Below are 25,371 nucleotides of genomic sequence, written 5' to 3' on the forward strand. Positions count from 1 at the left end.
ACTCAACTTGTACCGTGTAACTTTACGTTAGACAAAATTTGAGTTAGTGCTTGGTGGATCATGCAGAGAAATCATACAGGAAAAGTATGGTAAATTATCGATGGACGTGACTGCTTGAAAGCACTCGCAAGAAAAACTTTACGAACTGGAGAGCATAGTATTTTGATGAAGGACAATAATTTGAAGTTGATCCAGGACTTTCAGGTTTAGAAATAACTGCTTGGTGCTATAGAAATGTTTACAAAGTAGTTGATAACAATTCATAATCTACGAACAGGCGTATGTCATAGCGCCTCAAAGTATGCAATCATTCCTCTTCTTCATGGTTCGATCTGCTACCTCTAGCTGTTCATTTAGACATGACTTGTTTATACTGCGTAGTCTTAAAGTCAGCCTCTGTCAAAGTAGAACGGTCCAGATGAGATTTGATATCAGTTTTAGTTTAAATTTTGAAAAAGCCTGTATAGTGTCCTGGAAGGTTTGAAAATATTTGTGGGACACAGTCGAATCTTTGAAGATATTGAAGCATTATTCTAAGACACAGCTCTCAGACTATTCACCATAATGCAATAGTTCATGCTACTGTTTGTTAGGGAAGCCTCCCTCATCACTGACAAGCCTACATTTCCAGCCGAATGTCACGATGATGCCAATCAACTCTCAAAACGCAGGATAAAAATCTGTCCATACAAAACCCCACCATAAATAGCCCAAAAACTAGTGAAGAAAAGGCAAACTGTGCTAATTGTTGTGCCGAACAGTACAAACACACACACACACGCCCATACACATCACAACAACTGTCCAGCAAGTGATCCAATTTGCCATTCAATCAACCGTTGGATGATCGAAAAAAAAAGGTCCTCCAGAGCTATCTGCTGCCTGAGCCGCGTGGGTCAGACTTCGGGCTTCGTTATCCAGTGCAAAAGGCTAATCCCATTACGGGTCAAATGTTACGCTCACATTCGTCCTTTTTTTTGCCTTTACCAGGGCAGCAAGCAGAGGAAAAAAGACGTCTCTCCGTGTCGAAATGTGAACAGACTGACACACTGGCTGGGCTGCCATACCAGAACACTATCATCCTCGCAGTCAATGGTCCGTGCTGCGGCGGGACACACGATTCCAATCGAACCCCAATGATGAGGGCGGTGATCGTTAAAGACAATTTGATTTACTGTGATGATTTTCTTTTGTTGCCCGACCCAGCCCTTCAAGCGTGGGTTTTGCCCCGTTCCAGGGGAGAGTTTGATTCGAAGGACGATGATCCTAATTCTGTGTCCCAAATACCTTGACCTCGGCAGTCTTCTAAGAACGATTACAAAGAGGGCTAGGACACAAAAAAGAAAAAGACTTCTGCAGCCGAAATGGCAAGGAAAATATGGCCGAATATTGTGTGTGTGTGTTTCGGGGGGTTTTGTGGCTAATTTTCGACGACAGAAGTAAATTGAGTGAAAATTGCAATAAAAGTGACATCAAAAGAACATTAGGAATAAATTATGGGCTTTCGGTTGCGTTTCGCAGCCCACGGCTACGTACCTTAACGCTCGGCTGAGTTTGTCGTAGTTCATGTTGGGTTTGGACTTTCGTTCGCCCCAGCGTCTGGCCACCTCGTCCGGATCGGTCAGCTTAAACTCACCGTTCGTACCCTCCCAGGTGATGCAGGTGGCGTTGGTCGAATCGCTGAGCAGCTCGAGCAGGAACTGCCATAGCTGTATCTGTCCGGAACCTGCGTGGTGCGGGAAAAAAGAGTTCAAGCGTTAGTATATTAGTAAACTGTCCCGCCAAACCACCACGACGATGTTCGTTCGTTTGTAAGAGACATTAATCATTCACCTTCGCGCGCCAGGTGAAGAAAACGAGTAAAAAATTGCCAGAAAATTAGAACTACTATGTTCACTAAGTGGTTACACTTTGTACCAAAAATTAAGGGGGGGAACTACACTCGCCGCTCTCGCTCGACAAGTGGTTGATGATTCAACAAGCCTTTTTTTTGGCAATTGGTTCAACATATTCCCTGATACAACCGTGCATTACCACCAACGGTGATTTGTGCCAAAATAAAAGAACTTCCCGCGAAGCGATCAAAGCGTCGCGCCAACGGGTCCTCGAGAGATTCGGGGGAAGGAAAACATTAATGGCGACAGTAATAGTCCCACAGGGCGGCCTATAGAGCCAAGGCGTACTAACCTTCACCGCGGGACGACGAGCACAACAACAAAGGGCTAATTATCATAACATCATCAATAATAACACCCACCCAAACCCGGGGCAACCTTGCTACCGAACCCTCCGATTCGGGTTGCGTTGCAATTTAGCTACCGCTGCAGGGGTGTGTTAAGGAAGGGATCTCGATTTTATTTTTTGGAGGGTGTATGAGGGAAGAATTTAGGCCGGGCATATTTTTGGCTGGCTGTCCGTTCGGTCGCTTCGGTCGATTCAATCTGTGCGGATTATGTGATTCATCATTAGCAAATCGGTGTTTGAGCGCTGTGAGGGGTTTTTGTTTGGTAAAATTGAAGATAAATAGGATAGTGTTTTTGGGAAAGCAGGCAACAACGAAAAAATCCTGGTCTTTTTCGATGTCCTGCTGTGATTGTGAATTGTAAGATTTATTTTTGATTATTGATTCATGCTTAATGGGCGCGTTAGTTGATGAGGGTGTTTTATCGTTTTTAATAACTATCGTTTTTTCGGTCTTGATAATAGCTGAATGCTTCACGTGAAACTAGCAGTGTGATGTATTTTTAGTAAGTTAAACTGGATTGGAGTGTAATTCTGACATTTTTTTGAGCATACAACTGACTCAATGCATTGGAGACGTTCGAAACTGTCATATTTGTAGCATTATTATTATTTTTAGTACAAAATTTGAAAGTTTTAGTATATATTATTGGAAGTAGATTCTACAAGTGTTCTCACAAACGATAAGGATTCCATTATTTGGTGATGAGTGTTATAAGAGATAAGGTATTAGAATATAGATCTTTATGACGCCTAACGTCTCTATTGATCAACGTCCATTCAATATTGACTCCAGAGACTTAACTAAATATTTTAAGAAATATTATGTTTTTACGATATTTCCCCATTCTATACAATCAAACAATCAAAGTTCTGGAGGAGCTAGAGTTCTAAAAGTTTTTGAAGCGATTTTCAAATACAAATCAAACCAAAATATGTAGATATACGATTAAAATAGAATTTAAGATGTTCTCGAAGAATGAGAATGGGGAGCATTCGGCAGCATTGTCAAAAGGCAACAACTATCAAATGGGAAAGAAGTAGTGATTTAGAGTTTAGAGTCTTATTGAGATCAGGAAACAGTGATATGCGGATATTACTTAATTGTATCACAAATTAGAACACCTAAAATTTTAGTACATACATGCTCTCCACATATTTTCACATAACGAAACGATGAACACGAGTGGAACAAAAACTCTTCAGTATCATACATAAAATCGTAACAGACATCAAGTTGAAATGCGCAGTGTATCAGATCAGCTCGTAAGATCTATTAAGCTTAGCGCCATCTATGGGTACTCACTGTTACTACACGGTATACTCTTCTTCGAATATTTCTTATAAAAATGGATTGAATGATAATAAATCATAGTGCCACTCTTGCAGCAAAATCCTTCCCTGTGTTTTATCAATCGTTCCTACGCCGGGCTGTAATTAACACCTTCCATTCCTGGCATTACTATTCCACCGAAATGAGAAGCAGACGGCAAACCCAAAACAATCACCTCCCAACTAACCAAGCCAATAAAAACAACAAAAAACAGCAACAAAAACACCACCGAGAATGGAACGGATCCTTGGTGTTTCCGTGGTTGTTGGTGGCCAAAGCTCTGGGCCGACCCCGACGCGCGTTGGTGGGTTTGGCTCCCTTTGATTAAATTTGTTGCCGGTTTCCGATCATTTCACACCTTTTTCCGTATTTTCCTGTTCTTCCTGTTTCCTGACGCCCATTTCCTCCTACTTGTTGTTGTACGGTGCGGGCTTTATTTAGTGCCCTAACCGGACCAGCTGGCCAACACCGTGTTCGTGGCCGACCCTCTCGCGTGGTAGGCGATAAGGGCTTTCGGAAGAAGAAAACTAACGACCTCAGTAACCGGAGCGCCGGACTGATGGTGGGTCCAGTTTGTTGTTGTTGTTGCTGTGGTAGCTCTGTATACGTCCCGGAACTGGTCTTTGTTGGAATGGATCTTTGGGAGCGAATCGATTTGACCAACCCCGTTCGGTTCCATTGCCCGACCTGCTCCATCCTTGAGGTTCGGGTCAAGTGTTACTGGGTCATCTGTCTTCCCGGGGAGGGGGCGAGTATATGGTGGTCGTAAATGTGTTCTGGCCAGCCCGTTTCTTTTTTTTCTCTGTCGTGGAGGTCTCACCCAGAAGTGTTTCTCCTTTATTCGGTCGGCTTCGTTATGTTTGCTTCCTGTTGCCTATCGTGCACTGTTTATCCTTCAGACCACCAACTGTAGCGAGCTTAGTACGCCCACCTTGGTATCTTGTATTTTTTTCTGTTTGCTTCCGTGTTCCGAAGGCAAACCGTAGACCGTGCCATGTCGGCGTTGTACTATTTTTATTTCTTTATTATCGACTCACCGCCTGGTCCGACTGTTACCCGACGGCAACAGTGTGAGATCGTTCGTACCCGGTGGTACACGTTGACATGCAATCGAGACCTCCTACGCCACGATGGACCCACCGAGCCACTTGGGAACTCTCGCGCGGTATAACGACTTTGAGGAAACAGAAGCAATGGGCCACCACCGTGTGATGATAAGATCTAGTGAACACGATTCACTTTCAACCGAGGCGAAGGAACCTCGACTCCCGTAAGCCGATGGCGGAAAAAATAGACCAAAGGGGGAGGTTCCGGCCTACCGAACAACGACGACAACAACAACAACGATAAAGCAGGCAAGGAATCCTTCTTACAGGCCCGGATCAGACATCCAGTTCGTGACGGTGGCCGTTGTTCGGACATCGCTGGGCACCGTCTTGGGGTGAACCGATTTCCGAGAATTATTGTCGAAAGACATGCGAAGGCAACATTTTACCAGCTCGAGAGCGCACGATGCCGCGGTTGGTGAAGTTGGGTGGGCAAACCGATCGTCTTGAATCGAGGACTGATTTAAGACTTCCTTGACGGTTGCTCAGTGGATTTTCAGCCGAACGTGCAGTGCGTTTCGTACGGACAGGCCTGACCATGAGCGGCCTTTCTCGTAGCTGGGAAGCGATTGCACCGTACTCGAGGAAGAGGTTTTTCTGAAGAGTTATTGAAGAGGGTTTGATAAAAACGCTATTTAGTTTGTGCGTAATAACTCTCGCTTTAGAATCTCATTGGTCGGATACGTCATGAGAACGACACCGGGCACTAGAGCCTGTTTCGTCAAAATTCATTTACCAAGTGGAAAGGTAACAATTAAACTTCAAACCGTTTCAGAGAAATGTCAAAGTTCAGTTTGACACTTGTCTCCTGACAGATAGTTTGGAAGCATCTTAGTACTAAAAAGGAGAGTTGTACTAAAAGCTTTATATTTTATTTATTTCATCTTGTTTAGATTTCGGGTAAAAGAGATCTGAGAAAGAATATTCATTTGATGGCCCTAAGCTATTGTAGGACAGAATCACACAGTTAGTACCTAGACAGTGTACTAAACAAGTATACTAAACTCTTTTGCTCTAATCGCATTAAGCTACACGGAATCAAATAAATCAAATACATGACAAACACACACAGAGAACAAAACAACAAAACCGTTGATCGAATGCAAAAGAAACAACAAGAAGGTAAATAAAGGCAATATGTCTTGCCCTGCTCCAATATGGCGTGCGATATTGTTGTTTTTTCCTGAGCTCTTTCCCACATTATAACGCTGCCGCTCCCGTCTAACGTTAGCTCACTCGACGCTTTTCCCTGGTAATGCTTATGTTTTTATACGCCATTTTGTACGCAATCCCCGCACGGTTTCCCTAATCCTGTGGAAAAAAAATCCTAGGCCCCCAACCTCAATCCCCAGGACAGCTAATTACGACTACCGAGTCGTGCTGAATCGGTTTCGTCGGCTTTCTCCAATTCGTTCGAATGCTAGACGCGCTCTGTCATACGGTTACGGTAGGTTTGTGCAAAAATTGTACTCCAACCATTTTCCAAACTGATGGTGGGCAACCATATTGAAACAGTCCGGCACCGTGTGCCATGAAAATGGTCGCGACCGACCGGAAATTTAATTAAACGCTTTATATTTCTTACGGCTTATTTTTTTGCGCTTTTGGTGTTTTTTTTTCATTTGCCATTTTTTTGCCTTGGGTGACGTTGCGAAATTGTATATGGTATGTATGTTAATAAACACAACGAAAAATACACGGGTCGGGACCGGCTCAGGGACCTGCAGGAGATGGAGGTTCGTGGTGAAATCCCCTACATAGGTACACACAGGGGTTTGCTCCAGGACTGAAGAGGGATTCCATTCCGCTCAAATGCCGGAACATCGGAAGGATGCGGTGTTAAGCAGCGGCAACCGCGACCGCGATAGCTTATTATTCATCGTTTCACCAACGCTTTCCTTCCTTCGGTGATGAATTTAAACAAATATAGCCCACGCTGTGTAGTGCACAAACGTTGTCAGCTTCACCTTTTTGGCCTGTCTTATGCTAATATTATCTTTCCACTCATAGCACTGTTTGCTGGTTTTGCTTTTCCATTTCATTTCGTCTCCATCTTTTCATTACAAATTTCAAATGCATTTCTAACGCTGGCAGGCATCCGCGACGCGGCGGCGAATGGCTTCCGGTTTCCTTCGCTTAACATCCGGGCAGCCATCCAAGCGCTGGGTGTGTGTGTGACTTTGCCGGCTAATTAGTTTCCTTGAGCGTTTGCCACACGAAAAGTGCTAATTAGTGTCGACAAGGGGCACACACACACACAGAGAGAAACAAAAAACTGGGCAAGCAAAATGAGCTACTGTAACTGGGATATTCGCTGTTCGCTCGGTTTTCACACTTGGAATATATTTTTAATGCGAGCTTTTTGTTGCTCACTTTCGTCAGGGAAAGGAAATGCCTGTTAAAAGGAATTTGTTTGCATGAGATAAGATGAAGGATCTTTTGAAAACTAGTTGATTGTTTGGGGCTAAAGCTGATATAGTTTAAAAGCAGCTTTTTTATTAGCTGTGTGCAACACATCTCATTAGGAAGTAGTGCTAAAGACACTCTTAGTAAGTACTAAAATAATAAGGTACTGAGTTTTAAAGACATTTTAAAACTATTTAACTTTTTTTGGAGAAGTTGAAATACTTTAGTACTCGCATTTTTATCTGACAAGTTAAGTTGTCCTATTAGTTGTACTAAAATACTAATGTACCAATTGTCCTAAGGATAAGTAATTTGTCTCGTACAGTTTGTAGGCGTACATATCAAGCTAGCAAAAAACTTTTATACCAATCACTCTACACGCTATATGTACTAAAACTGCACTCAGTAACTCCATACGCGTTAAAAATCACGTACACAGTTTGAAATGCCTACCACTTGATCTTTAATCCCAGCCGTTAGACCTCGTCGAAACTCATTTCTATCCTTACCCCGTTGCCCTATTCGTAATTGCCATAAGTCAGTAAGTCAAATTTAAAACAGCCTCCCCAACAATAACAACCTTTTAGCCCGTGCAACCCCCTAACAATCCTGGACACCCTCTTGAACAAGAGTTTAACCTTAAAATCGATGAATATTTCATGAGTGAAAAACGAAAATACGGAGAACCATTCGTTCCGGGTGGGTGCCGAGTGGCGATGAAAATCGCACTATTGCCCACAGACAGGTATGTTATGGCAAGGGTCACCGGACACGCGGTGTTGCTTTCGGCGAGAGCGCCTTTTTCCGTTGTTGTATGATTGCCCTAGAGTAGATACCGAAGTACAACCCGGTTCCGGTTCAATTCCTTCCGCGTGTGTTCCAGGGTGTGAATGTGAGGTCCTGCCGAAGCAGAACATGCGAGGATTACTTTGCCACGGCTTGGAAGGGATACCATAGCATAGAGGGAGCAGAAGAAAGAATCGTAGAAAGCAAACGAAACGACGAAACGCATGTCCAATAATATGGTCCCGGTCGAATGTTTACCGTTCCATTTGCAGTGCAAATAGTGGAGCAAAATTGGTGTCCTGGGATTTTTATTTCACCAGCAACAGCACACCACACCATTGTGAGCTTTATTTCACCTCTCCCTGGACACAACCAGCCGTATCAGAACCCTCGCTGTTCTCGTGAGATGAATCGAAGTTTTGGGTTTTCTCCCCTTTTTCCGAGGACGTTTTTCACAGCCCGAACTAGGGCTCGTCAAGGTCTCCCGTAACCGGACCGGTGTTGGGTTAAAAATCTCAAACGAACCAACCCTCTCGGAAAAGGTGAAACACTGAATTAAAGCAAGACCCCCGCTGGGGTGTTAAAAAAATCTCAATCAAACAATTTATCAAACAGGGGTGCCTCGGCGAAGGTGAGGCGCGAAATACACACACGCCGTGGCGTTGCGTTACGGAACGTGCCATGTTGTAGGGGTGCCGGTCGCACTCTTAGCTACAGTACAGGGCACACATTTTGCATGATTCATTGTGAGGTCGATTGTTTTTAAGAGAAACAAATTAATAAGCCGTCCTTTGGGAGTCCCTGAAGGGGGAGTCCTGGCTCGACTTTTTTCTTACGGGCCCGTATGTGCGTGTTGCCCTTTGCCTGCAACTGCAGCGCAACTTGAAGGGCGAGAAACACAATCGACGGAAGGATCGTTGGGAGGGGGAGAAAAGTCGAACGCAGCAACCCGTGACGACGTTTTGACACGTGTTGGTTACAATATAGCTTTGATTGCATCCAAGACGTGACAGAGAGCAAGCGAGAGAGAGAGAGAGCGAGAGTGCGAGACGACGTGTGCCGTTCGATCGGTCTTCGATAAATAAATAATGGTGTGTAATGGAGGAGTGCATTGGGTGCGGAAGCATAATTTGCTTACCAAAAGGCTAAACGCTTTACAACCAGCAAGACCCAACCATCTCCGAAAGAAGAAGACGGAGGGCATCAAAGTAACCCAGGCCGAAAAAAAGCCGCAGTAATGCAGCAGTTAACGCACCCATCAGTGCTGGCTCAGGGTGGGAGAACATGAGCACGAAACCCATTTGCGCTGGTGCAGCGATTTGATGATTAGGGAATTGATTGATGCGTGTGCCTTTTACAGGGTAGGTGTTGTGGGTGGAAGTGAATGAAAATTCCAGCATGACGCACGGGCTTGTAGTGCTTAGAAAACTTTGTATACTTTGCGCATGGTGCAGCAGCATTAGAGTACACAGGCATTAGTGTACGTGGGGTCATGTCAGTTCATTTATTATTGTGGGTTTTACAGAGTGGTTATTTGATTTTTATGGGATATTTTAGCTTTATGGGATAAGTTTGAGAATTGTACATTTTATAGACCTATAATCGTTTTACTCTTGACCATGAACCTCTTAGTTTTAAGTATTTTTAGTACTACCGTAAGTACTAAGTATGATTTTAGTACAATTGCCTTGTGTAAATAATAATAAAATGAAAGAAATTGATAAAAAATAATACAGAGAATATGTACTAAAATACTAAGATTTTAGAACACCTGTTTGATGTACTAAGTACCATTTTAGTACAATTGCTCTTTGATCTCAAAATGTTTTCCTGTTTTACTTTGTTTCATGGTTTTCATTAAATCTATTTTTTTTAACACTTCTCCACACTTGTACTAATGCTTTCCCTGGCATCACTATCAGTTTTCTAGTTATACATGGCATAAATTACTCTTCCCTTTTCCCTTTCTCAAGCTAGCCTGCCTCGCACAACTAACGAATGCTAATTTCATTCCGTTGGCGTTGAAAGGGACCGAAAAACACGCCGTTCCTGTCGGACAAATTGATGACTTTTCGTTTTAATGTCAAATAATTTGCTGCTGTTTCACCCGAAACAGTGTACCCGGTTCCTTGCCGTGGTACGTTGATTAGCAAGGAAAAAAACTTTTGGTAGCTAATGTTTGAAACCGTAACAAAAAGAAAACCAAAACCCGACAGGAAATCGGTTCATAAGGTGCTCGTGTTCCGTTGGATTAGCAAACACTTCGCACTTGGGAGGAGAGCTTGAGCCAGCGAAAGCAAAAGCACGAAACTCAATGAATATTCCCCACGGCCGCAAGGGAAAAAGAATTTCCTTCACCAGCGCTTTCGATAGTCACGCGGTGCGCGATGAAAAATGAAGGCAAAAAGCACCGCTTCTGTGTGGTAATGTGTTTCTAACCCATAAAGGAAGTAGTAATTAATCAACAACAACATCGTTTCTTTGGCATTTCCGCACTAGTTTCCGTACCGTACCGTGCTGGTCTGTTGCTTTTCCTGCTCGCTGACGTTGCGAGCAAAAATCTTACCACTGGTGGTGTGTGTGTGTGCAAAAAGGAGTAAAAGCAAAAAAAAGGCCAAGTCTTAATCGTCCCGAATGGGCGCTTTAACCAGGTGGGACGGAAGTATGCAGCCGTAAGAAAAGGTCATCGGGACTGGGTTTTCCTATGCAAAATTATCGATTTTTTCCACCCTTCTTTGGGTGGTGTGTGCACTATCACTTTTGCATTCGATTAGTTCATTGTGTTGGGTGCCAGAGGTGCCCATGAGTGCCTTTCGGGATAGGATTGTTTAAAGCAGCTCGGATAGTACTGCTGTACGCTGCACTAAACGAAGTTTACGTGGCAAAAAGGTGAACCAAACTTACCAGAACTCGCTAACCGACTGCTAGTAGGGCCGAACATCTGATATGGATCTGTAACGAGAATGCAAAAAAAAAATCAGCAACATTAATTTAAAAACCCACATTATTTATTAAAAAAGTAAAATCCATCATGTCCCATCCTTTATGGCGATAAATCGATAATTTACCTGCAGCGCACATTTAATCTGCACCACAATGCGAATCTCGGCATGCGAAAGCCATAATTAAAATGGTGTGATTTTTGCGCTGCTTGTGAATTATAATGCCAATTTTTTTTTTACCGCCAACTTCCCTATTCAGCGAACTTTTTTTCTCTCTCCTGCATTTGTTTGCTCGCGCATCAATTTGATTTTGTGGCGGTTGACACAGCACACACATCAGCGCCGCGATTGAGTGTACATGGCGCCATTTTGCCATGTATCTGCATTGTGCTAAAAATGATTAAAATGGCCACCTCGTGCCATGCCTCGTGTCGTGCCCTTTTTTGCCATCGGTTCCCACCGTACAATGGGACAGGAGAAGTTAAATATCCTGCCCACGTTTCCTATTGCGACGTAATGTCCACTTGGCTTTTTTTCTTCTTCTTCTCTCCCCGTACTTTCCGTACATTGCAGCATATGAATCGAGGGATTTTTAATTGCAAAATATCGCAACGGTTTGGACGCGAAATGTAAATAATGATGGTTAAATGCCAGTAGCAGCAGGAGCATCAATATTATGAATACACTAGCGAAAAACGAATGAGCATGGTTCGGACAATTTTCAATGGACCACCAACAATGGAACTACCGATGAGAGAGGAGAAAAAAAATCTCCCATAAGAAGGATTTATAGCGAAGAGTAGAGAGAGACACCTGCAAGCTCCAAGCACTTAAAATTGGAACAGAAATAACGACAACAAAAAAAAAGCAACAATAATCCAACAAAGAGGCAAAGACTATAGAAAATACACGCTCTGCACAACAACAAAAAATAATATATGTAGATCGTTGCACTCACCGAACGTGGAAGAACAATAGACCTGGCTCGCAAAAAAGGGGTTGAGAAAACAGGAGCAAACCGACAAAAACGGTATGGTGGACAACAACGACAGTTTGCATTGCATTGTGTATATAATATTATCGCAGGCGAATAATGGAGGTGCACACAGTTCAACATTCAGACGACAGTTTTCCAAATGGTCCTCTGCGTGTGTGTGCGGGAAATGAACTGGAAAAGGATCGTACGGGGGAGGGTTGGGTTGGGCGAAAGTGATGAAACTTAATGCCGGCCATCGAACATGCCGGGTGAGTGCTGTGGAGCCGAGTGCTGATGCTATTTTTGAGCCGGGTCCATACGAAGAAGACACAGACAAATTCCCGCAAAAAGCTTTTCCCGAGCACAGTAATGTCCTATAGTGTTCTAAAAAACAACACACACTCACACCAGAATAGTACATTCTGCATTATTGTAATTCAATTATTCTGTGAGCATTATTGTAATTCAAGTTTCCAACTTCTTCCACTGCCATTGTGCAAATGCCCGTCGTGATTTGCATGGTGATTATTATAATTTCTCCTGCCGTAAGAGCGTAAGTAATCGAAACGCAACACTCTACCTGAAGAGCGCCATCTAGTGGGAAAACAAAAAAAAACCATTGCCCATAGACGAAGTGGGCTGTGTACAATTTTTACAATTATCATCGCCCACTTCGGTATGCACCACTTGAAACATTTTGCACCGTTCATTTCGGTGCAGCGAGCATGTAAATGTGCCTGATAGAAATTCACTCCCAACAGTCGAACGGACCGTGCTAACACGTGCCGAAGAAGCAGGACACAGTTTTGTTGGACACGTGGCTGCTGGGAATGGGTTGTAATTCTCACCCGGCACCCGAACAATGGGTTATGTTTTATAACAATTTTTAATGCATTTTTATGTTCATTGTTTTGTTTCGAGCCCCTGTGCGCGGTGTGCTCGAGACCGTTTCCAAACTATGGGCAGGGGGATCTAAATTTTTGAATTGAATTAAGAGCTGAATGAAGGGAAGGAAAGTAAGGAGAAGGAAAATATTTCAATGTTTTATTTAAAATTGTAAAAATACAAATAAATTTTAAATCATGTTATTGTTTTAGGTGCATTTGACACTTGCAGTATTCTGAAGTTCGTTTTAGTACAAAATGTTCTAAAAATAGTTTACCAAACTTTATAAGGAATCAACACCATCACCTTCATCTGCAACGTCCCATTCCCTGGGTGCAAACAGGAGGACAAACAGAATCGGAAACAAACATCAATCTTCCCGGGGACTAACTGGACTCTGGGGAAATAAAAACGGTGCTAAACTAAAGACTTTCCGGAACCAATCCACCCAGAAGGATTAGGGAGTTGGTGAGCGGCTGTGCTTCGGACTATCCAAAGGCGTCTTCCTTGAAAAAGTTGAGCAACTTGGACTTTATTAGATTCGGAACACTGTCAACAATCGGTCGGTACCTTGGCCCAGTGCAACTGTCCAAACGCCTATTTGTTTATCGAATCAATCGAATCTACCCTCTTCGATAAATTGCCCCTGCAACGGTGACTTTAACTTCACAGTAATGCATTTCTTTTGCAAAGAGCCTGGATTCCAGGAGCCAGGGCAGGCGAATGTTCATGTCCAGGGGTGGAGTGGTAGACCACTACCGAGTGGATGTAACGCGCGTGATTATTATTCCCTTTCGGCTAAATCCGGCCAAGTCACGCCAGGTTTCCGTCAGCACAGCGTTGTTGTAGGGCCACAGCGATCTGGGCAGCTAGTCGTCACCCTACTACCGGGGCTCGAGTTAAATGAGTGGAACATTCTTCTTCTCACCTGACCGAGAATGTTGGGCTGTGTGTGTGTGTGTGCGCGCGCGAATGGTCCGTTTTATTCCGTGGGCTTCCTTATTTCCTTGTGATTTCCGTCCAACCTTCCGGAGAACCTTTCCCCCCCCCCCCCACCACCAACAACCACCGATGGGGGTCAATCGTTTATTGTGACCGCGGTTTCGAGTCAAGCTTTTCCGACTCCAGGTCCGCCGGGGTGTCTTGAGGAAAACAATTGTACACAATCCTTTCTCACCGCTGCCCTGGTCTCGTCTCTCTCTCTCTCGTGCTCTCAGTTATTATTAAATATTTTCTCAACTTTTCTTCCTTCTTCCTTCCGTAAGTCGTTAGGGGAACCTCCGGCTCCAGTTAAAAAAGGGGGGTGTTTGGAAACCGACTTCTTACGCTTGTACCACGAGCATGATCACGTGCTAGTGAGTGGTTGTGTTTGTGTGTGTGTGTGTGTGTGTGTGTGTGTGTGTGTGTGTGTGTGTGTGTGTGTCTGTGTACCTTAATATGAATTGTTATTTTCCTGGGACATGGTTTTCCGGAGGTCACACACAGGAAACCGACCCGAGTGCCGAGCAAAAAACAGGGGAACAGCCAAGTGACGCTCGAGCAGTTCCGACGCCGAACCCAACGTGCTACCTACACAGGACGGGTCCTTTTTGCAGCTGAGTTTTCTTTGCCTTCTCTTAGACTGATTCTCGCTCCCTTTCTGCTGTGAATGTCTTGAGAGTGCTTTACTCACATGTCCCGTGTACATTGCTACTCCCTTGAGGAGCACAAACATTCGGAATTCTGTTTTTTTCTCTATGAAAGAAGAAATCTACCAAGAGGCCAACATTATCGAAAGGCGTGTACCGAAACAGTAATATAGACATTTCCACAATCGTAAAATTAAATTACACCATCTTCCGTCCACACCCAGGTTGCAGGCCTTTTTTTTTGCCTGTTGTAGCTGCTTGATGTACTGTGCGAGTGTTTATCGACCTTACCGCTTACTCGTCGGTGTAGTTGATAGCGTAATGCTGCCTTACTCACTTGTGCGCTACATAACACCAAGAGGGCCCGAAAAGGACTAAAGCCGGAGAAACCTTCCATTTGACCCTTGCAAAATGTTGGCCACTTTCCCACTTTTGCCAACCGCGCGGAGTAGCTGCATCTTCAAAGTGCATAATTTAATAATTAATCTCAAAGACCGGCTCTCTGCGTTTGTCTTTGCATTGCATACTGTCAGGCGGCCGGAGCATCGGGCCCACAGCAGTTCAAACTTTAGCACGGCAGCAAAACCAAGCCAATGAACTCTTTCCGTTCCTAGATGAAGAACACACACACACACTAAGGAAAGGAAGAAGGAAAAAAGGAACCGTAAATTCCCATTCCATTTGCCACCGTGGTCGTGCTGAGTGGAAAAGGACATAATTATTTAATCATATTTAATGAGTTAACAGTATTCCGGTTCTGTTTGGCCCTGTCTGTGCTCTGTGCTGTGGTGTCTGTGTGTGTCTGCGCTTGCAGGGTGCATTTGTCGCATAATTTGCATATTTTAGCAACGCATCGTGGTCGGTGGTTTTTTAATTCAAATGAAGTGTACGTAGATGTGTGTGTGGTGAAGGAGGTGGTAGGTCGGATTTATGTCCCGCTTTGCTTTCGAAAGGAACTGTAGGTGCCATAAAAATGGTTCTCCCGTGTTTCCTTTACTCTCGAACTCTGTTCTGTTGGTTTGACAATTGTCTCAGCTTAATTACCAAAGCGAGGAAGAATATGGAAGGGGTTCATTTTATTGTGCTTATTATACATAAATTGGTTAAAAACTGCGTACAAAAAATAAAGTGGAACAAAATAGTAAAATTCAAATAAATCAGATAAACTATTTTAAAACAAAAATTAACGTACAATAATTTCTAACACAATAAGCAAGCGCATACGTGTAAATAAAACTTCATATACTGTCAATATACTTATTTTAAATTTAAGGGTATTAATTTCTTTAAGGGATTGAGCATCTTTAAGCTTAATTTAATTTAGCTTATTTTAATTGGTTTTATAAATTTTTTATTCTGCTTAAAAATTCTATCAATCAGCTTTTTACATTTAAATTTTAAAATATGAACTAATGATGGATTTAATTTTAGCACAAATTCTATTTAAAACATCTCTAAAACGAACCCTTTCTGCCGCTTCCAACCATGCAAAATTCCACAACATTTTATGACCATTTTGATGAACGAACCGTATCGAAATCGTTTATTTGTGGCGGGCAGCAACAGAAAAAAAATCCCTCACACAAGTTAGGCCCAATTTCGCACGCACGCACACGCTTCTGCACGCTTCTCCACAATTGGGAGGAATGTTTATAATGCTTCCTTCTATTTTTTCAAAGTTGAGGCAATCAGAGTACAGTCGCAAAATCGAGAAGCTGTTAAGGTTTTTTTTTGTTGTTGCTTGTACCATAAATTCTAATTCCACTCGCATGAGGTTTTCGCGTAACGATCGTCTATTGTTTTGAATTATATGCTCGCCCGACCGAGCTTCGAGTGGCTACGGTTTCGAGCCGTGCAACTTTAAAGGTCCACTTTTTTTTGCTGTTGGAAGTTGCGCCGAAACGCAGCAACAACAACCCGATCATCGATACATTTGTTACCACGTGGAGAAGAGCATCACTCGACGGAAGTGTTTGTGTATTTTCGAGTGGTTTTTAGTGGGTAGTGAGTAGGGGTTTTTTTGTTGTTGCTGCTATTGAAGAAGCTGTTGTGTGCCGAAAAATTGTATCGAGACTATGAAAAAAGGCGGTGAAAGAGAGAGAGAGAAAGCAGGGAATTTTCGCAAGTGGCTCATGCGACCCGAACCCGAATAATATATATTCAATTAAGGGTTGCAGCAGCTGAAGGAGAAGCTCGTTTTGCATGTGCGGCGCGAGGCGTGAAGGATCGTTGAGCGGTGAAAAAGATTTGTGAGGAATAAATCGGGCCTTTTTGCATGATGTTGCCTTTGTGCCGATGGATACAATCGAGTGGGCGGCTGCTTATGACATGCTTCACCATCAAGGGTATCTTCATTGTGGCTTTGATGGAGATGTATGTAGGGACACTTTGTTTTTTTGGTTCTTTGCGCGTAGAGGTTGGAAAATATTGTGACATAAGCTGGAGTGGATTGTGGCACATCTGAGCGATGTGAAACGGCTACTTTAAATATGCTGTAGCTCAAAAAGACTTTAGAAGGTATAAACGTTTAAAGACCTTTCTTCATAATTGCTCTAAACAGGATACACAATCCAAACTAAATATGCAGAGTAAAGCAAGCTGAAGGTAATCCTGTAAACAGTAACTCCATACACTGTAAAAGATCCTATCAGCTGAATACGACTGATTGGAAATCAAACAAAATCCCAACTCCAACACCTTCTCTGAGCTGCATCAACAAGCCTTTAAAATTGTGCAAAAAGCGATAGTTTTGCACTGAAAAAAGTCCATAAAAAGGACCTTATTTACCATTCTAATTAGCATCTCCGAAATTGCAGGTCCCTACCATTGCCAAAGAAAAAAAGGTCAGTCGAACAAGAAATAGGAAGGGTGAGTCAATCACTGTGGGTATGTTTATTTATCCCGGATTTGTCACTAGCTGGCCTGCGTTTTTTTATGTTCGCAAGCTGTCCAACATCGATACCCAATAAATTGTATTCTTTTTCTACAGCGTTGTGATCAATACCATCCGATGAAAAGTTCCGGATGTTCATGCTTTTTTTATTTATTTTCGTTGTTCATGTGTGTCCCGAAAACTCAAACGACCCTTCGTCGGTAAGGATAAGGTGTCTCTAATCTGACTAGCTGCTTGACTGGATGTAAAGAGAACATCAGCTAACGCAATATAAAAAAAATCAACCTGAAAAAGTAAAAATCCAGCACCAGAATAAAAGAAAACAAACATGTGGCATGTTTGCAGAGATTTGAGAAAGAGTTTTGTGTTGCTGTCGACAAACACACATGCTACGTCTGACCGGTGTATGGGATTTAACCCGACGGAAGCATAGCCTAACGAACCTAACAATGTGAAGTATGGTGTCGTTTGATGTATATGTTCATAAACCAAGAGGAGTTTAAAAATATTGAAGAGACTATTTTGATTGAATTAGAGTATCTCCAAGAATTTGAGAAGGAATCTCTTCGACTAAAATCAGGTCCAAGTCAAGAACTTCTCTCAAAGCGTCCTATATTCCTGTCAAGAGTCCACCATCTCACAAGTAGTTCGTCCAGAGGAGTGCAAACAGAATCCGATTTTCTGATGCCGACAGGAACGCCGACACGTCTATCGATTTTCCAATAAACGCACACGGACACGCACACGCACCTCCTCTAGTGCAATTTCTAGCCGGCTAGACAATGGCCAACTTATGGCATGGGGCATCGTAACGGGAATCCAAATGGGCAAACAGAGCCACCGATAATGAAGTAGAAAAGTTCGCAAACATCCATCGACATCAACCGTAATTAAAAGCCCAGCAGTCCAGAAATTGACGGTAGGTCCCATCCCCTCCTCGTCGCATTCACACGGCGGTCAAATGGTTGGTCGTTGATGGGTTGTTTGCTTCGGTCGGTCAAAGTCAGTCGGCAAAGTGATCACCAGAAATTATGGACCGGAGGAGTTCGACGGGGTGGAAGAAGAGGTCGATTAAGGCGCGATAAAATGTGGTGGGAATGAGGTGGTTGAGTAAACGAATATTATACCTATGCAAGGTTTGCTAGGTCCTTTCGGTGAGGAGGGAGACGATTAAGCGCAGGATGTCTCAAGAATGTCTGGTGGAGATGATTTGGTTGCGATGGCAAACATCGTCACATGGTCATTGTTGGAATTAAATTGCAGCTCAGATTCGAATAATTATTCTAAGATCTCTTCTTCTCTTCTTCTTCCTTGGCACTACAAACCTCGAGAGGTCTCGGCCTGCCATTTCTTGCTTTCTGTGACTTGATTTTACCCGTAGTAAAGTAGTCAGTCCTACGTACGGGGATGCGGTCAGGATGGGATTTGAACCCCGGTCTTGCCGTGTGAAGACCGGCGCCGTTATCGCCTCGGCCACCGGACCGCCCCCTAAGATCTCTAGTTGTACTAAAATAATTGTTTTAGTACACGTTAAGGACTATTGCTTCTTTCTGGAATCCTTGATATTTTAACGACATTAAATGCTCTAAAACTTCTAGACTTCTAAACCTTCGTCTAGAGTTGTCAAATGGCTCAGAATAATATTATCTACCCTTTTTCCCATAGTCTCTGTTTCAAATCACAAAAACGCATTAAGTCCACTGTCAAATGGGACGAAAGATTAGAGACATGTTATGCTCTTGTTATCCAAGATACTACACACCCAACGTCACATGTCACCGCTTTCTGTTTGGTGGTCCAGCTCGCTTCAATCATGCACCAATCATCACACGAAATCACACGAGCGGAAGAAAAACATTTCTTTACGCAATTTCAAACCCTGTCACCCCATGCGAACCTCCCCATTCTTTGGTCACGCGGCTGCCAAAAGAACATCCCGCACTACACGAAGCCGGTGTGTATTGGGTCCCCGGCCGGGGGCGATAAACGCGAGGGTTTTAGAATTGAGCGTCGTTCGCGCTTTTATTGTTTACAATCAGTGCGAATCATCAAAAACCACTTTTTGATCAAACTCAAATTGAATTTTCCAACCAAAAACGCTGTTCGCTGTACAATACGGGGCACACAGTGCAAAGCAACTCGAGCAGGTCGAATCCGAACACGGTCGGGGTCGCACAGTGTGAAAAGGTAGCCTCCGGCCACAGGACACACACACACACACACACACACAAGTGCGCGAGACATCAAAAAGCGATGCCAGGATTCTTGCACCCTTGAAACCGCGCCCCGAGGCTGTCCACACGAAGTTTTGTGATTCTATGTGTGCTCTTGGATATATTTTTTTGTTGCAACCCTCACAGGACGAGATGACGCTCGTGACGGGTAGCTTCTCGGCTTCTTCTCGCAACAAACCCGTGGGGGTTCGTTTGCGCGAAAGTTTAATTTTAATGTTGTGTCAGGGAAAACACGCCGCGGGGTGTAATTTGTAACACCATCGCATCCTATCGCACCGTGCACGGTGATGATGCTGTTGGACCGCTTCGGGCAACCGTGGGCACCGGAATGTCGTTTGAACCTGCCAAACGAAGCGTGACCGGAAAATTTGGGAAAAAGGGGATGAAAAGTTACCCAAGCGTAAAGGGCTTAGTGCCACAATCCTGTGGATGCTTGGTGGGATGCTTGGTGGGAGTGCAAATGTTTCAAATAGGGCGGGTCCTTTCGGGAGACATGGGCACACAAGCACAGACTGTTTGGCAGTGGGAGTTATTGTAAGAGTGTTAGAGCTAATTGTTAATGAACGAGGATTGCATAGCTGATTGGGAAATCGCTTGAATAGGAGAAACATAGCTGCGAGATATTAACAGTAAAATACCCTAAGTTTAATAGTATTTGTAAAAAGTGCTGAGACAAATTTTAATAAAAAAACTATGAAACATTACACTTAATAAATAAGGTCGAAAACACAAAAAGCGATAAAAAAGCAGGTGAAAAAGGAGATAATAAAAACTGAGATTGATTACAGGGAAAATCGGCAAAACAAAAAGTTAACAGAAATAAGAGAAGAAAATGAAAAAAACTGAACAAAACATGTGAAAATATTAAAATAAACATGAAGAAGAAATAGAAAAACAATAATAAATGTAATAAATGAATTATAAATAAAAAACGAAAAATCCATACTAAATTAAACAAAACAGATAAATGAAATTAATAGACAAAAGAGCTAAATGTAACACTGCGTGGAAAGTAAATAAAAAAAAAAAATAAATAAGTATAGAAATGCAAACAGTAAAAAAAGAAAGGAACAACAACAAGTAAGAAAACAAAGAGAGAACGAAACAAATAATTGAATACATGCCTCATATAAATCGTATAACACACAAAATGTAGGAATGCTCAGTAAAAATGGCGACCATATATACCAAACAATCAAGCCCCACAGCGCCAATGCGGTGTCATGCAGTGAATGAAAAGTTTTGCCCTCCCCAACAAGCTTCTCTTCTCCCATCCTTCATGTGAGGAATATTACCCGCCTCCCCTTTCTGCCCCCTGCAGCGGACCGTTGACTTATTCAACCGTACCAAAAAGCGACGAAGCAAAGCTGTTTGTGAAGTGTCGTTCACGTGCTGGCGGAGCAGAAGATCACCGGCTTCAGTGGCCACCTTTATGGCTGACAGATTATCGCCTGCTACGTGCGATGTTTGCTTTGAACTTTTGGATGGCATATAGTACCAACGCTTGCGGCCTCGAGATAGGGGCACGAAAGCGTGACATTTGTTTTTGATATTAGTTTAGTTTTGATTGTACATTAGCTGGCGAGGCGTAACAGTTCGGGAAGAGTATCGCACGATTGTTCTACCCCGAAAGAGCATGTTTTCATCAAACCACTCCTCTCTCTCTCTCTCTTACCCATCAACCCCACCGGGGGAGTGGATGTATGATCTAAGTTAATCAGAGCCATCTCTAGATCGAGTGCCCCGAGAGGTCGAGTGGGAAAGATAATGAAATTTTCGGTCCACTGACTTTGTAGCTACTTCGGGGCACGTTTTGAGCTGGGCCCGGGTGATGCCCACGGGCCACTGTCAAAAAGGGCAAACATTGTACGGTGTGGTGTGATGACGCTGGAAAGTGTGAGATTATACAGTAAAACACCGTACCTTGACTCTGGGACGAGCTGTGGGAGCCCCATGATGATTTGTACGAAGAATCTGCAAAAGGAGAAGAAAAGGAGAGCGTTAGAATAGATGCCAAGAAGAATAGTTTTCTTTGTCCTTATTATAGTTCAGCTGTGTTATCATCTAATGATAGTAATTGATTATTTGCTGTGCCTTTTGTTTTTTTGTGTTTTACTTATTTTTGTTTTATTTTATTTTTCTGTTTTTAATTTATTTTTATTGTATGTTTCATGACTTGTTATGTTTGATTTTCGTCACTTATTATTTAGTATCAGTTTAACTAGTTTTATATTATTTTGATCTTATGTTTTCTATTTGTTTTACTTGTTTTTCATAAGTTTTACATAATTTACTAGACCGTCTTAATCCTTTACCATTTTTCTTTAAAGAATTGCAATAAAATATACATTTTTTTAATTATTTACAGAATGTTTTTCATGGAAGAGTATGCAAACCGGAACGCTACATCTTCACCGGTTTCTGCAACGAAAGAGTTTGTCTCGTAACATTATAATTACCAGCAAATAACATTGAAAAGTTACCGAATGATCCACCGGAGGACCGATTCAGATAATCGGGCGAGCTTTTGATATCGATCATAATTTTGCAACCGTCCTCAACGCTGCCCTGCCGTGGTTTTCCAGCTTTCAGTCGAATCTTGGATGCGGTGCCGCCGTCCCGTCCGTCCGCACCGAGCCCGATGCCGATCGCGCTCGCACCAGCAATGGCCGCCCCGACCGCGGCCTCCCCGTGACCGATGATGCTTCCGCCGTACACACCACCAGCGTAACCCGATGCCACAACAGCGGCCACCTTTCCTGCCTTTGTGTTGTCCTGGTTGCTTCGGTAGGGTTGTTCCTGCTTTGCAGCACAGTTTGTTTATCACCTTTTCTTTTATCTTCTTTTTATCACCAACTTTTCTGCATTTAAACTATTTTTTGTGCTTTATATTGTTTTCATTAGTTTCATGTTTTCACTGTCACTTTTAAACATTTCTTTACGTTTTATTCACTTTTAGGTCAACTTTAGAGCATTTTCTAGAGCTTCATGTCGTCTAGTAAGCAAATGAACACAAACAAAATATTTAAAATTAAGTCATAGATTCCAAGAATCATCCCAAAAACGATATGTAGTTTCAGTCATCATCCCAAAAACGATATGTAGGCCACTAATCCAAGTTTCAGATTTTCCGACGGGATTTCCTGTTGTTCTAGCAATACTCAGGTCAATAAAAAATCCATCGACTGACATTCCCGAGCAGCGACCACCAGTTGTCTATCTCCAAAACTGCATCTTGTTATTGTCTTTCCACGGCGAAACCCCAACCGGAAAATGGTTGTAAAACCTCGCCGAACGCAAGAAGTGACAACCCGTTTGAACCAGGATTGCAAAACAATAAAATCGGTCTACACTATATTCTATGTCCACGAACGATCGTCCAGCAAATGTCAGAGGTCCTGCACCGGTGGACTAGAGTGCCCTCGCCCAGGGGGTCCACCCCGGTACTCGGTCTATTGAGTGGAACAGGAAAAGCGTAACGGAACTGGCCGGTTACCGTTACCGGACACCTTCCATTTCCTGGTCCGTTCCCCGGGGGCTGCTGGCTCCAAACCATCCACTAGATGAGCCGCCATGGAAGCCATCAGGCGAGCCACCGTATCAGCGATGGATATAGCAAAAACACAGTGCCTTCTCCCCGGGTTATTCTGACCGGGCCAGCCCTAACCGATCTAGACGAAAGGGACCCTCTGGAGTGGAGGGACCTGACGCTGGAAGGTGTCCCTTTTGCGCAGGCTTTCCCAGAGTGTACTCCATGTACACACACACACACACACACATACACCGATATGGCCAGGTTTCGCACACTTTCCACAGCCAGAGTGAAAGAGAGACCCACGATATCGGCAACACTTCCGTCATGTGTTTCTTTTTACTCTCGCTCTCTTCCTCTCTCTCTCTCTCACACACAAATTCAGGCTTTTTTTCTGGTGGCCGTGTACTCCAGCCGAGCTCCAAGTTTTTATTTGGACTCACGGGATACTTGTACTTGTCCGGCGCATCCGGATGAAAATCCGGCCATGATCCGGTCCGGACGGCCGTAACGACGATAGGTGGGTGTGTGTGATATGATAACAGGACCACCACGGTCCGAAAGCGGAGTTCCGGGGAGGCGCAAAAAACGCCGAGTTGAAAATATTATTTTCAACATGCAACATGGTGATGTTTGTGCATGTGTATGTGTGGTTTTGGGGGGGGGGGGGGGGGGGAGCAACACGAGAAGGAAGGTAAATTTGCATAAAACCAGTTGAACCAATCGTTTGGAAGAGGATTGTACCAAGGATGGCACAAAGAAGAAAAAAAGGAACACCAGGGAGAGATTAGACACTGAGGCTTAGAAGGTCAATTTGGGATCAACTAGAGAAGATATTTTTGTGTAATGAAATGAATGTCTATAGTCTCGATTTTGATGCAGATGTTCACCAATAATTGCTTTTAACACTTCAAAACCACTAAACAGAAGATTCTTTACAGTCCAGGATTTTCTCGGAGATTCTCGTCTATTCCACACATCTTCGTTCGTTTGGTCTCCAGCACTAGGTTGTTTTAGTAAAGTCTCTACCAAAAATCATCCACCAACTGCCAAACAACAAACCAATAACATTCGCTTCCCGTAACGGATGTTGTTATAACCCCCCCACCGTCAGGACACATTTTTGGGACACCTTCACAACACCGTAACACACCTTTCGTAAATTTCGGAACACGTACGGAACACACCGTCTCACACACGGAGCAAAACAGTGCGCGACCTGCGCCACCCAAAAAACCGGACGGTACTTGCGTATGGTTGTAGCGCGTGGTGACAACTAAGTGCGTTTTCCTGCCGCTGGCAGCAGCGAACCGTTCGTCAAACCGTGTCAAGCTGGATAAAACCGTGGGCGAAACACGATAAAACAAAAATCCTTATCCGTTGCGCCTCCCGTATTCCGGTTCCGCTTTGTTTCGCTCTCACTCGCTCGCGCTCTCTCTCTCTCTCTCGCGGTCTCTCGTCCACCCCGTATCAAGGTTTCCCCTTTGAATGGTGTATAATCCCTCCGCCGTGGTTCCCGCAGCCGATAGGGAGTCCCTTTTGTCGGAAGTGCGAATGCGAAGTACCGGATCGAACGCTGGTTGGTTAGTTGGCACGCGGCAAAACTGTTGTCGATGCATGCAGCCCGAGATTTTCCCTACGTTTCGATGCGCTTTTCCGTGTACACCTCGTTGCAGAATATATCGGGGTTTGTTCGGGGTTGCGAAAATGGGAAGGCAATAACAGTGGCCCGCGTTTTTCCTCCCGCACACAAAACGTCATCCATTTCCTACTTTTAACCTCACGTCCCAGGGTTACTCCCCCGAGTGGCAGGATATTTTCGTTTTTCACGCTTTCCGTCCTAGCACCTAGAACGCTAGCTGCAACCACCGGGACCGAGCTCGAGTGGATAATCCACCGTTGTAAACAGGGCCAGCACGAGCGAGTGAAAAGGACACCGCTTGCTTTGATCCTTTCCACCGGAGGCGGAGCTATAAATTTTCCCTAGCAACCACCAATCGCCGTTCGGAGCAACTGTTCGGCGAGCAGTTTTCCGCAGTGATTTTCCAACGTGGGGGGGGGGGGGTATAGATGTGGGAAGTTTACATCGGGGACAGGGGGTGGAAGAGTCAATGGCAAAAGCCGTGTCCGGAACGGACGTACCGGAGAGTTGTGTTGATGAATTGTGCGGAAAAGAGACGGATCCTGGAACCACTTCCTTTTTCCTTCCTGCTCTGGTGACGTGGGTGGAAGGGGTGGTGGAAAGGGGGGGGGGAGGGTGGTGGGTAGGATATCAAGGATATTTGTCATTACACACTACGTTCGGTTTCTGGTTGCTTTGTTGCATGGAAATCGAGTCTATGGAAGAACATAAGAGAAGAAACAGTCGAGTAGGACTCGCTCTCTCACTCTCTCTCTCGTTCTCGAATC

The 25,371-nt window shown here is 43.8% G+C and overlaps 1 protein-coding gene across 2 annotated transcripts in view; it reads right to left on the minus strand.

The window, feature by feature from the left end:
- Positions 1 to 24,364, minus strand: part of LOC118513165 (DNA-binding protein D-ETS-3-like) — a 33,334-nt gene extending 8,970 nt beyond the window's left edge. Inside the window, exons 1-5 of one of the 2 annotated variants that reach the window (XM_036058612.1) lie at positions 24,116 to 24,364; positions 21,890 to 22,425; positions 21,354 to 21,404; positions 10,777 to 10,824; positions 1,537 to 1,726 (exon numbers count right to left, since the gene is read on the minus strand). In XM_036058612.1, the coding sequence (XP_035914505.1) occupies positions 1,537 to 1,726; positions 10,777 to 10,824; positions 21,354 to 21,404; positions 21,890 to 21,971 (371 nt within the window). In that variant the 5' untranslated portion in view covers positions 21,972 to 22,425; positions 24,116 to 24,364. The remainder of the gene's footprint in view (positions 1 to 1,536; positions 1,727 to 10,776; positions 10,825 to 21,353; positions 21,405 to 21,889; positions 22,426 to 24,115) is intronic. The other variant, XM_036058613.1, reaches the window with a different exon arrangement.
- Between the last annotated feature and the right edge of the window lie 1,007 nt (positions 24,365 to 25,371).

Source organism: Anopheles stephensi, chromosome 3 (assembly GCF_013141755.1).
Source record: "Anopheles stephensi strain Indian chromosome 3, UCI_ANSTEP_V1.0, whole genome shotgun sequence".
Lineage (NCBI taxonomy): Eukaryota > Metazoa > Arthropoda > Insecta > Diptera > Culicidae > Anopheles > Anopheles stephensi.